This window comes from Dendrobium catenatum, unplaced genomic scaffold, assembly GCF_001605985.2.
Source record: "Dendrobium catenatum unplaced genomic scaffold, ASM160598v2 fragScaff_scaffold_1339, whole genome shotgun sequence".
NCBI classification, from domain to species: Eukaryota; Viridiplantae; Streptophyta; class Magnoliopsida; order Asparagales; family Orchidaceae; genus Dendrobium; species Dendrobium catenatum.
The window spans coordinates 203469-217673 of record NW_021319801.1 but is presented as its reverse complement, the minus strand read 5'-3'; the positions used below and the strand labels follow the sequence as shown (position 1 = coordinate 217673).

The 14205-nt window shown below is 31.2% G+C and overlaps 1 protein-coding gene across 1 annotated transcript; it reads left to right on the top strand.

Annotated features, from left to right (window-relative positions):
• Positions 1-4561: 4561 nt before the first annotated feature.
• LOC110114719 (protein HEADING DATE 3A) lies at positions 4562-13964 on the top strand. The gene is made up of 4 exons (XM_020847692.2): positions 4562-4785; positions 4897-4958; positions 6718-6758; positions 13537-13964. Exons 1-4 carry the CDS (start codon positions 4594-4596, stop codon positions 13761-13763), a joined length of 522 nt encoding a protein of 173 aa, XP_020703351.1. The 5' UTR covers positions 4562-4593; the 3' UTR covers positions 13764-13964.
• The last annotated feature ends 241 nt before the right edge of the window (positions 13965-14205 follow it).

Here is a 14205-nt window from a genome sequence, read left to right as displayed (position 1 = left end):
CTACAGTCAATCTTATTTTCACAATTTTCATTAAAAAGTTTAGCAAAATATCTCATCCACCTTTGTTGAATATCATATACTATGAAAGTATTTTTTTGCTTTTCATCCTTAATACACTTCACTTGAACTAAATCCTTACTACTCCTATCTCTTTGTTTAGCTAATTTATACATATATCTTTCTCCCTCATTAGTATCTAATCTAATATATAAATCACTAGAAGCTAAGATTTTTGCATCGCATATTGCTTTCTTAGATTTCTTACGAGCATCTTTATATATTTTCCAATTATCAGAATTTTTAGAATTACATCAATTTTTATAACAAATTTTCTTATTTTTAATCATCATCAAATCTTCTTATTTTTGGCAAATATCAAAATAATAAATAATAAGTAATCATCATTAAATCAATTGCTAAAACTAAAGCATCTATGAAGTTTGTCAAAAAATCCATAACAATGCGGTACTATCAAATTCATATACACATGCATGATATTAAACTATTATGTATCAGTATCAAATTAGAATCATATATTACCTGTTGAGTGATAATGAGATAGTAAACTATGAATCAACAGTAATAATAAGTAGAATAGTAAAATAGTATAATGAAAGTAGTGCAATAATTATAAATCAGAGCATACATTCCAACAATCTCACTAAATAAGGAGTTTTGACTTTAGTGGTATTTTTTAGTAGTTCGTAAGTTAGTCATTATTGCCTTTGTAATCAGAGTTATCACTCTTTACTTGTCGGCACAGTAATAACCCCTTATAACTTCCAATCAACGAATCATAAGAGGCCAGGTAACACCAAACTATAGTGTTGAAAGAAAAGCTCGTTGGTCCACCATCATGTACATGTCAGTCAGTCTCCTGCCAAAATCAGTAAATCATCAACCTTAGCTTATTTTAACACATTATTATTATTATAACATTTTAAAAGTAATAACGACTAGCTATTACCTAATCACATATCTATATTAATTTGCAATACTTGTATTAACGGCATATTTATATTAAAATACAAAACTTTCAATTCTTTGTAAATCATACAAAATACAATAACTTTTATTTTACCCAATAAAAATACACAATCAACAAGTTAAAATATCCATAATAATTAGTATTACAACATATAAAAATTTATAGGTTAGAGATTCACTAAATCCAAATAAAATATAACAAAATCAATTGGAATAAATCAAACTGTCAAAATCAAAATCATTGAAAACTAGAATAGGATAAAAATCACCAACTATAATTTGAGTGATTTTTGTAAAAGTGGTAAAGCAAACTAGTGACCAAAACCAAGATTTTCTCTTCTCTCTCCTCTTTTTTGTTTCCCTTTTTCTTCTTCCTTCCACGATAAGCTGGCACTGGTGGAAGGGTGAGAGAGGCAAGTGGGGAGAGAAATATCTTTTTAATATATATAAAAATATTCTTAATGGCCTAGTGACATAACACTCTAACCAGATGCTGCAGTGTTATATGCTGAATCCAAATTACTATAAAACAAAGCCTTCAATGCTTTGCAACAACTTCTAGCATCAACGTGCTTACAGGCCCAACGCTACATTTTTTACAAGCTCAGCGACATAGTGCTCTAGTTTAAATAAAAATTCAAAAATATTTTAGTTTTAAATTTACTTTCAAAAATATCAAGTTGTTATTGAATACCTCCATCATTTTTCTTTATTCTTAAACATAAACTTGGCATAGAAAATAATTTGTTAGATGCTTTATCTCAACCAAATTTTGCACCCAACTCTTTAGAATTTCAAATTACTGGATTTGAGCATCTAAAAAATGATTGTAATTTTTGCCTAGATTTTCATTTGACTTATTTAAAGTATTAATCCAACCACATTTCATTCAATAGCCCATATATGGTCATTGATTGGTTCATTTATAAGTAAATTATGATGTATATATTGATGACATCTATTAGGAATTTTCTTATCATAGGGTTCCCTAAGTGTTATATGACAATTTGGAAAGTTTAAAACTATAAACCACAGTGATGTTGCTTTTGTGGGCTTTAGATCACTGATGTAATCCAATTCATGGATGGGGTGCTTTCTTAAGATGTTTAGGAGAGGAAGGCTATATATACTTCATGGAGTTTAAATTTAAGTGGAATTAGGGTTGGAAAGGTGTTGGTAGTCGGCCAACACAATTCTAGTAACCAGCTAGGTTTTGGAGCCCTCGGTTCTAGGCCTTATAACTTCCTCTTCAGAAGTCCAAATGCCATGAAATAAAAACCATATTGAAGGTTAAAAGTCTAGTTATGAAATGAAGAATTTGATGATTTTTAGTGGAGGATTTACAAATTTTCCTAATTTATTTTTGGAATATTCTAAGATTCCCCTTTTCTAGGTAAAGTTTGTGAGTGATTCAGGGCTTCTAGAACTTTGAAATTAAGTGAATAATAATCCTAATTAAATATATGGACATCAAATTTTAGGGTGTCTAAGATAGATTTGGTGTTTTTGTAAATTTTTAAAGTTTAAGTCACCAAATAATGGCAAACTAACACTAGGTTAGTTCTAACCTAGTTTGAATGATTCTCATAAAAGCCATTAAATGATGGGGTTGAAAGATAACAAAATTTTGGATTTAAATAATTTAGAGTTCAAAATGACTAGTAGTACAAAAAATAAGAGAAAAATTATAGGATGTAAAGCAAGATAACTCCCACTAATCACCTAAGTCATGATCGATCCTAAGAAGGATCACCCAACCATACCTAATTTGGCCAGCCACCAAGCTATAACCATTGATTTTTTTCTTCAACATTTAGTCACAAAACACCTAATGTTCTTTATTTCACATATAATTAAGTATTTAAACAAGTTACCCAGAAGAATTTTGAAATTAAAAAAGAGGAGGGAAAGGGGAGAGGGAGCAGCCCATACTTGCAACCACCATGACTACTCCTTCCTTAATGGTTGGTTGACAACTCCACTCTCCCTAGTCACTTGCTTGGCCAGTCCACTCTTCACCTCATACTGGATTCATTTAATTAATTTAATTAAGTGCCTTCTCCTAGCTATTTTACACATAAAATTTATATAATAAAGTTTTGTTGCAAAGTCATTTTGCGACGGTTCTACTGGCAAGGAAGGGTTTAGATTTTGTGGATGTTATAACCGTCACAAATCTGAGGCATTACTAGCGGATTTCATGTGTTATATGGTTGGATTGGTTGGTTTCTACTTGTTGTTTCTAGCCTTTCTTTACTGGTCTTTGGGAAACTTTGTTTTGTATTTGGCTTTTTGCATTCAGTGTTTGGTTTCTTCTTCTCCTTGTGCAGGATTACCTTCTTTCTATGGCCCATTTGGAATTTTTTTCAATGGTTTATTGGAAGTGGATTAGGTCATGGTTATAAATTATTTTCAACGGGTTTGGAAATTATATGTAGCTTCTTTGGATTGTTTTCTTTCTATATGGCTATGGTATTTTGTTGTGATCGGTGCCCTTTGGTTGAAGTTATAGTGGATGTGGCTGTGTGTTGTTTGATTGGTTTTTAATTTGTGCTATTTCTTTCTCTTAATTAGGTTGCAGTTTTTGATGGGTTATGTCACTTAAGGTTGATTGCATTATGTTTTCTGGTTATATATGATGATTGTTGTTGGTACTCTTTCAGGTTTTGGGTATACTGTTGTTGGTGCTCAAATGATTTGGACTAATTTTGCTTGTTGTTTGTGGCTTTGAAATTTGTTGGTTTTTGGTTAGTTGTTGCTGGTGAATAAGTGGACTGGACTAGTTTGGTTTGCTTGTTGTGGCATTGGATTTTGCTGTTGGATTCTTCTAAGCTGGAGATTTTGATGCATATGGCTTAACATGGAGTCCTACTAATCAACAGGTTCTATTTTGAGTTAGGCTTTGTTTGGGAAGGTTTTATTAGTGCTTCATAAAGCAGCTTTCTAGTACAAAATTAAATTTTTTATACTAAAAAACTGCTTTATGAAGTAATAAAAAAGATGTCTCAAACGAAGCCTCAGTCTTTTCTAGCTTTTTCTTTTTTTGCATGTCCTCTTGTTTGGTACCTAACTTTTGCCATGAGTTTGGGCTTATTTTTTGGGCTACGGTTTCTTGCCGTTCTTTGTTTTCTCATTTCCCTTTGTAATTCAGTAGGGATCATTGGCTCATTACATCTTTTTTGCTTGTAGTTGTAACTTTTTGAGGATTACGTACTGATCAGCGTTGATCCTTTAAGGACTTGTAATTCTTTTTTTTTTTTTGAAATAGCCCAAGCTTGAATATTATTTATGGATGTAGTTCAGCTTCTGAATTATTACAAATACTTTTTGTTATATATTTATCATTCCTCTCACACACTCATAGAAGAGCTGAATCCACACAAGTTGAGTGAGAATAACTTGTGCGGACCAAGTGAACTGTAAGATCTGACCTTTAACCACTAACACCTTCTTATCTTTAAAGTTTACAGATAAGGCATAGAAAGTAAATTGTCCTTCATGTAAAGAACCTTCATGGAACATGTATTTAAGTGATGGCTCTCTTCTCTCCTTCCTCACCATTTTTCTTTCTTCCCCCAACTTCTGAGAAAATAAAAAGAAGAAAATATGTCAGGAGATTCTTCTTTGTTTAATAACGCATTAAGAGAAGATGTAGGTTCCTTTGATCAATCAGTGACGTTCAGAGTTCTGTTCAACAACAGGCCATTCTCTAATGGCTGTGATTTGAGGCCTTCCACTGTTGCAAATCGCCCTAGAGTTGAAGTTGGAGGAGATGACTTGCGTGTTTTCTACACACTAGTATCATGATTATTAATATTACTGTTACTGCTCTCTTTATGTTGTTGATCTCTGTGTGTATTAAATCTCTTTGATAACAGAAGAATGTCTCTTTTACGTTGTGATATGCAGGTAATGGTGGATCTGGATGCACCAAACCCTAGCAATCCAACGTTGAAGGAGTACTTGCACTGGTAAACTAAACTCCTAATATTTTCTAACAAGCAAAAGAATAGAGTTATGATCATATTTTTTTTAATATGTTAATTATGTTTATAAAAAATGTGATTAAGATAACCACTTTAATGTGATTAAAATAATTATGAATAAAGATAATTGTTTAGTCATATATTGTTAGAATTTATTTTTTTTTTTAATTAAAACCCACTCATGGGGCCTACGTGTTAATATTCAAAAAACGGTTACAAGGTCCTTAAAAGAAACCTCCAGCTCCCTACTGCTCAAAAGAGCTACAAGTAAAAAAGTAAAATAAAAACCTATGAGCCGGTTGTTCCGTTTTCTACAGTTACAAAAATAATGCCACAAAAACCTAGGTCTGTGAGTAAACAGAGCTCAAAAAAGGAAGCAACTGATGATCTCATTATGCTCATTCTTCCTGCCAAAAAACCAGTAATAATTTTCAATAAAGACTAATAAGCAAATTAAACTAACCTTGGCAACCGTACAACTTTTACGAAGAGAAGTAAATAACTTCCTGCATTTATATAGCACAGAATAAGCATAATCAGTAAAAGGAAAAACCATCATTAGATCCCAAAAAACTACCTGCAGGATTATAGGATTTCCAGGTTTTTCAATCAAAACAGCAGACCAAAAAAATGTCCAGGAACCAAGGTACATTAAGGAAATTAAAATTCAAAGCCTCCTGTGCAATGCTAGTGACCCAAGGGGAGAAAAAAAAGACAGAGCACATTTAATATGTAAATACTAACCATAAGTAAATAAAAAACTGTAAAGACCCAGCAGAAAAACCACACCCAAATGCAAATGCAAACACCTCCGGAAAAATTACTCCAGAAAAGGAAAACAAGGCAGAACCACATAATCACGCCCAGACAACCCAGCAAAAGGAAAAAAAAACAAGAAAAAAACCCAGAAACTAAACATCCAAAGAACCAAAACACACCCATCAAGAAAGCCCCAGATTATCACGTCTAACCAGATTAAGCAATTGCTCAGGCAGCTTATCAATCTCGAAAATAATATCACTAGTAGAAGAACAACCAAACTTAAATAAATTAAATAATTAAATAATATTGTTAGAATTTAATTAATTAAATAATTATAATGTTTATTACTTTAATATATTTTTAGTCAAAATTGTAATAGTGAAAAAATATATATATATATTTTTTGTCATATTTTTTTAGATAAAGTGTGCCTAAAGCTTAAAATTCAAAAAGTGTATGTACACTTATTCCCATATTCGATTACTTTATCTTTTATCCATGTCCTTATCATGATTTTTTTTTTTAATTTTTTTGAGACAAAAGTATCTATGAGATAGAAAATGATTGAAACTATGTCATAGAATCTTATAAAGATGCTTAAGAGAACTTTATTATCAAATTTGACTTGCAAACGTTGTTTCTTAATCATTGTCAATTACTGTATATGCAAAAAAAAAGGATGAGAATATCTTACAAATGAATTAATTTCGTCTCCCAACGTTTGCAAAACCGCTGCAAAAGATCTTTGTAATGGACAGTGGCACAACAGTTTTGCTGCGGTTTTAGAACCGGTGCTAGCTAGCCATTTTGTGGCGGTTAAAATCATCGCAAAAGTTGACAAAAGTACAATAAAAACCTTCTTTTCCTTTTGTGTAATGACTTAATGATATATAATCTCAATACATTTGGAGATATTTTTTATGCATTAGTTCACATTATTGCCTACCTAACTTCACTGATAAATTTTTGATTGACTGTGTAGGATGGTAACCGATATCCCAGCAACAACAGATGCAAGCTTTGGTGAGTAGCTTGATTAAAATAAATGAACATGCAAATTTTTTATTTTTCGTTTTCCAAGCTTATTAGTTAATTAATTTACTTTCTAATCAGTTCAAGGAATATCATAAAGTAAGTTCAAAGCATTTAGAAAGATATATTCTAAGTCTTTGTTTTCATTAGTATCTTGAGTTCAAATAGAACATAAAATAGTTTATCCTCATATATCCTTTAGAATCTTTCATATTTTTTGAAGCAATCATTGCATGCCTTTTATTTTTTAATTTTTTACTTTTGTAAATACTAATCATTTAAATATTTGATGGATGATGAAAAGATAAATGACTTTATTTATTTGAATGGATTAGTCTAAACATATAAGTATAGGGTGAACTTTTTCTCCTTTTTAGAGGAAAAAATGTGATAATATGGCCTTCAAATGTAAAAAAAAAAATCATTCATCATCATTAAAATTATTGAAGTTAATGTAATGCAAAATTTCAAGAGTTTTAAAGATTATCTAGGCATTCATGAGATACATCAAAATTTCTATTGGATGGCTCTAATAATTATAATTTCAAAATATGGAGAATTTCAAATGATTGGAATTAAATACTTGAATTTTTCATCATCTATTGAATGCATTAGGTGTTTGATTGGTGAAATATATGGGTGGATAAAACTAATTTTTTTAAAAGGTATCCATATGCCATCCATTCATCCTTTAAATTAAAGATACTTGATTAATGGCTAAATCATCCCAAATTTTGATGAAGTTGATCTCATTATAAATCTTATGTTTTAATACAAAAAAAAATAAATTTTATATACCTCTGAAGATTATATAAAGTAGTAGATGAAAAGAAAAAAAGGCAATAATAGACATTCTTCCAATCCCAACCATGTAATGCATATTTGCTATATTGAGTTAGCACCTTTCCCCGACAAAGGACATCATTTACAATCAACAACAAACACTAATGGATTCATTTCAATTGGGTCAGACCCCGTGGTTTTTTATCTTTTCAGGGGTTTTCACGTAAAAATCTTGGTGTATGACTTACACCTCTCTCTCTCTCTCTCTCTCTCTCTCTGTATATATATATATATATATATATTCTATTATAAAAACTAATTTAAATAAATTTCATATTTATTACGTCATATGGTTCAACCTCGGTCTAACCATTGAACCCTTAGCATCTCCTTCTTCCGGTTTTATGTCCAATCTAATTTTCACAACCTGTGGTGAGACTAACTAAATAATTTAGCTACGATGATCCTTAGCGTCCTAAAAATATTTGTCATGTCAAAATTTTAATCTATTAATAATATTCTTATGCAGATTTACAACTTGAAGAAGAATAGATTGGATTATTAAAAGGATTTATTTAATCAGATTCTTCCTCCTAGAAAGAAACAATGTTTGCTCCCAACTAGTAATTTTAAGGAAGATTTTTTTGGAAAAGAATATCATCAAAGATGGAGGCTTTTTCACGACCTTTATAAATAAGAACACCAATGTAAGAAATAAGTAATTTTTTAGAAGGAAATTAAGCAGCATACATAGTAGTGTTAATTTTACTCATAGGATAGTTAGGTAAGATAATAAAAGTAGAGTTCTCAAATCTAATAAGCTGTCCTTATATGCTTGTATTTCTCAAAGAATTGGAAATTAGTTTTAATAATGCTTTCATTGCAATTAGTAAATATAATAACAATAAGAGAACAGGTGAGAAGCCAACATTTTATATCCAAAATTATATCTAATTGAAGGATTCTTCCATAATTGATTATAAACATCCCTTAGAGACATTAATATTAAATAAGAAAAAGGATGGGATATGGATGATATTTTCTAATAATATAATGGAATTAAAAAATTTTTAAAAATACAAATGAGATGCTATTTATACAAAAACAACAGCAACATCAAGCCTTTATCCCACTACGTGGGGTCGGCTACATGAATCTTTTTTCTCCATTGTGTCCTGTTAAGAGTCAAACTCTCATTTAAATCTAATAAAGAAATGTCATTTATAATATTTTCTAATCAAATCTTTTTAGGTCTACCTCTACCTTTATTAACATAGGCCAAATCTAATACATCTACTCTCCTAATAGGGTTTACATGACCAAACCAACTAAGGTGACTCTCTCTAATCTTATCTATCACTGGAACTACTCCAACCTTTTCCTAGATATGCTTGTTTCGTATCATGTCTCTAAGAGTAAGTCCACTCATCCAGCTAAGCATCTTCATCTCAGCAACACTTAACTTAACATTATGCTTCTCTTTTAATGGCCAACGTACATTCAACGCCATAAAGCATTGCAAATCTCATCACCATCTTATAAAATTTTCCCTTAAGATTGAGTTGTACTTTTCTATCATACAACAAACCCGAAGAATTCCTCCACTTCAACCATCTACCTTGGGTTCTACTAATAATACCCCCATCTATTTCACCATCACTCTAAATAATAGACCCAAGATATCTAAAATGAGTACACTTATTAATGTCTTGATCACTCAATATCACAAATCCCACACTATATACATTACTAATAAAATTACACTCAATGTATTCGGCTTTAGATCTAGCTACTCAAACGAAAACCTTTAAACTCTAAGATTGACCTCCATATATAATTCGAGTATACCTTCAACTCCCTCTCTAGTCTTATCAACAAAAAGAATATCATAAGAAAAAAAGCATACACCAAGGTACATCCTCTTGCAAATGTATAATGAGAACATCCATGACTAAAGCAAAAAAGATAAAGGCTTAAGGCTGATCCTTGATGTAATCCAACTGAAATAGGAAAAAACATGGTCAAACCAACTTAAGTTTGAACACAAGAAACAACTTCTGCATACATATCACTAATGACTTGAATATAAGCATTATTAAACCTTTTTCTTTTTTTAGAACTATCCATAACACTTCTCTTAGAACTTTATCATTTACTTTCTCTAAATCAATAAATATCATATGTAGATCCTCCTTAGTCTCTATAAACCTCTCCATCAACCCTCTCAATAAATGAATAACTTCCATAATAGATCTACCCGGCATGAATCCAAATTGATTTTGAGAAACATTTGTAACCTAAGCTCCATAACTATCTCCTAAAGTTTTAAAGTATGACACATCAACTTAATTCCTCTATAATTTGCACAATTTTGTGCATCACCTTTATTTAAAAAAAAAAAAGAATTAACACACTCATTCTCCACTCATCTGGCATCTTTTAGTCTTCAAAATAATATTAAAAAGTTTAGTAAGCCAAGAAATTCCTTCATCTTCTAAGCATTTTCTCATCTCTATTGGAATATCATTAGATTTGCTAGTCTTTCCACACTTCATTTTCTTTAAGCCTTTCTAACTTTAGTTTAATAATGCATTAATAAAAATAAAAATATTTATTTTCAATTAGAGTGCTAAGGTCATCAAAGTCAGTCGTATTCTCACAATTTTCATTGAAAAGCTTAACACAATATCTCATCCATCTTTGTTGAATATCCTTTTCTAAAAAAAACACTTTTTGATCTTCATCCTTAATGCACTTAACTTGAACTAAATCCTTACTACTCTTATCTCTTTGTTTGGCTAGCTTATATATATACCTTTTGCCTTCTTTAATATTTAATATATTATATAAATCATTAAAAGCTAAATTCTTTGCATCGTAGTTGTTTTCTTAGACTCCTTACGGTCAACTTTATATCTTTCTCAATTTTAAGAGTTTTTACATTTAAACCAATTATTATAGTAAAGCTTCATATTTTTTATCTTTTCTTACACATTTGATTCCACCACCAACTATTTTTATTATTATGATTTTATCTTTTGAAATTCCAAGTACATTCTTTGCAACATTTTTAATATTACTAGCTATTTTATTCCACATAACATTCACTTTCTCATGCACAGACAAAATCTTAAGATCTCTTATCTTACTCTAAAAAAATATTTTTGTTAGTATTTTTTATAGTACTTATCTAAGCTTAGAATAACGTTTTACTAAATTTTTCATATTTTGTCCCTTCATCTTAAAATTAAAATTAATAAGCAATATTGGATACATAAACTTTCACTCAGAATAATTTTACAATCTTTGTAATCTAAACTATTTTTTTTTATAATAAAATAATCAATTTGAGTTTAACTATATATATTCTTGTTGCGTCCTGGAGTATTCGCGATGGTAGAGAAATATTTAGTTTAACGTCTTAGCATTGTACGAAGATCCAGCACACAAACAGATAAGTAAGAGGGTGTAGCATTCATAAGAGACACCAAAGTTTTTACGTGGAAAACCCCTAAAAAGGGGGAAAAACCACGGGGCCTGGCCCAGTTTGAATGAATCCACTAGTATTTGCAGTCGATTACAAATGAGGCCCTTCCTTGGGAGAAGGCCTTGGATTGATGTAGCAAATCTACATCATATAGATTGTATTACATGGTAGGAATTACATATACATGTTTGTCTGGTCGGAAGGACCGTAGTCGGCAGGAGACCGGGGTCAGAAAGACCATTGTCTGTTGATGGAGGTCGGAAGGACCATAGTAGGCGACGAAGGCCTGAAAGACCGTAGTCGGTAGGAGATTGGGGTCTGAAAGACCGTTGTCTGGTGATGGAGGTCGGATGGACCGTAGTAGGCGACAGAGATCAGAAGGACCGTAGGCGGTAGGAGACAAGGAGTCAGGTGTTAGACCCAGTGTCACTTGGAAGATCGGGTGTTGATGGTCTGGCCTTGAGTAGGACGTCGGGTCTTAAGCAGGACGTCAGGTCTTCAGCAGATTCGAGTATAAGTTCGTTAAAATCGGAGATCGTTTGGTAACTCAAATTGTGGTTTGAACCTTCCAACAGCGCTTCGGGTCCATGATTCGGACCCATTTGGGCTCGGATTGGGTCGAACTTGGTGTCGTTGTGTTCGTATTTCCGAGACGCTCAGTTTGACTGTAAGCTCGCTGAAATCGGAGTTCGGGTGCCCCCAAAATTAATTTTTGAAGTTTCCAACTAGCTTTTGAATCGAGATTCGTGCCCGATCAAGATAATTTTTGCATGACGTATCAATTCTTATAAGTGGTGAGATGATCATCTATTTTTTTAAATAAGGTATTAACAATTACAAAATCATAAGTTAGAGAAAAATTTAATATAGTCTTACCACCTTCATTAGTCACTCCAAAGTCATAGCCATTATGAATACGTTTAAAATTTTATATCTCTCTCCTAACACATCCCTTTAAATCTCCTTCAATAAAAACTCTTTTTTCAAGATGAATCTTTTGAATTAATTCTTCTAAGTCATTACAAAATTTTAATTTTAAACACATATCCAAACCTACTTGAGGTGCATAAGCACTTATAATATTAATAATCTTAGCATCAATAATAATCTTCAAAGAAAAAAAAATTCTCTCTAATTCTATCAATTTTTATAATAGTATCCTTCAAACTCTTATCTATAATCGTACCTATACCATGTCTAATACTACTTCAACAAGAATACCAAAGTTTAAATCTTAAACTATCAATCTCCTTGGCCTTCTCTCTAACTTATTTAATTTCTTGGATGCATAAAATATTTATTTTCCTATGAATCATCATATCAATTAATTCAATTTATTTGCCTGTAAGAGAACCTACATTCTAAGATCAAATCTAAATTCTAGTTTCATGGACTAGTTCTTTCTAATATTGACCCAAGTGTAGTATTATTTAGTATTATTTTCCCCATAATATAATTCCTAATACAAACTTTTTTCCTCTATTCCTCATCCTAAAGATAGTAAGGATTATTTAATTTACCCATACCTTTATTATAAAAAAAAATTATCCTCCAGGTTACTAGAGGATGGTAAGCTCACTTCTTCTTATCTTCTATTGAAAGAATCAAAGAAAATGCTAGAATTCCATTATTTTTAAGGCCTTTTTACAACGTTTTTTGGTTTCAACCAAAAGTTATGAGCTCAAAATCATATATTGGTGTATTTTAATTCTCTTTAACAAAAGATGATTAGCCCTTCTGATGGATTCATATGTTGTGAAATCTAAAAGATTTATGGCCTTTATATGATGAGAAAAGAAAGAGGCTATGACTTTAAGTCTTTCTTTTTAAGTGCCATGCAAGTAAGATGATTCAAAGTGTTGATCCAAGAAAGAGAGTAAAAGTGTATCAATTCTTACCTATGTGGAGCCATTTGACCATATACTATATTCATATTAGAGTTATGAGTGTCTAATTAATATATAAGACCGTTCATGAAAAAATAAATCATATTATTTTCTAAGTTAGAGAATTTTAACATTATTTTGGTAGAATCACATATTTCTATCAGCATATTTTTTCCTCCAAACAATGATGAATTGAAAAAAAAAATATCTTTCATAGATTATGGAGTCAAGGAGCAATATGGGCCATTATGGAGCCCTTCTAAATGAATAACATTCAAAAAAGAAGCTGATATTTGGCCCACCATAATATCATAGTTATTAAACATTGCCTATGACAATCACTTCACTTTTTATAGATTAATCATAATTAGGTTAAGAGGGCAAGGAGTTTAATACCTTAAGACGACCTTGTACTCTTTTTTTGTGATGGAATTTAAATATACTCAACAAAGGACACATCCAAGAAAGGCTTGTTAAAACTCTCGTCATGAATCAATATATATGATGATATATAAACTCCATAGATATTTATTAATATTCTCTGAACATGTTCATATTTTGAGCAACTGAATAGGTATTATAGTGACTAATACTCATGCATATATGTGTGCAGGGCGTGAATTGGTAAGGTATGAGAGCCCTCGTCCAGCAATTGGAATTCATCGCATAGTCTTTGCACTCTTACGACAGAAAAGAAGGACATGTGTGTATCGTCCAGAAGTCAGAGAGAACTTCAGCACTCAATCCTTTGCACAGGAATACGAGCTCAGTTCACCAGTTGCTGCGGCATACTTCAATTGCCAGCGAGAGGCAGGCTCTGGTGGCCGAAGATTCTTCTAATAATGACTGCAACATGCAGATCAATCACTCATCATGACTATATAGTTATTTACAATGCTACATAGATCTTTATATGCTTATGTTAGCTGCTTCTATAATAAGCACTCTATCATCAGCAACTCTATTGTCTCATATATATATCAATTGATGTTATGACTAATATTATATAGATTGTGGAATATATTTACATGTGTGATTTGGTGTGTTTCTTTCAATAATAGAGGAGTAGAGACAAATACAACTCATTTTATCTTTTGTTGGTTGAAAAAGTAGGCTATCAAGTCAGGGTTGATCAAGTTTGAAGCCTTACATATATAATATGTGTGTGGATTTTTCGAGTAAATTAGCTCAATAATACAATTAAAAAAAAATCACAAGCAAGTACTTAGTGAACTCTAAGCCATAAAAATAAAAGATAGAAATCTATCCAATATTGTTATTT

Coding starts and splice junctions, on each gene's coding strand:
- LOC110114719 (XM_020847692.2), top strand. CDS start 4,594: ATGTCAGGAGATTCTTCTTTGTTTAATAACGCATTAAGAGAAGATGTA. Junction 4,786..4,896: donor TGCGTGTTTTCTACACACTA/GTATCATGATTA, acceptor TGTGATATGCAG/GTAATGGTGGATCTGGATGC. Junction 6,759..13,536: donor AACAACAGATGCAAGCTTTG/GTGAGTAGCTTG, acceptor ATATGTGTGCAG/GGCGTGAATTGGTAAGGTAT.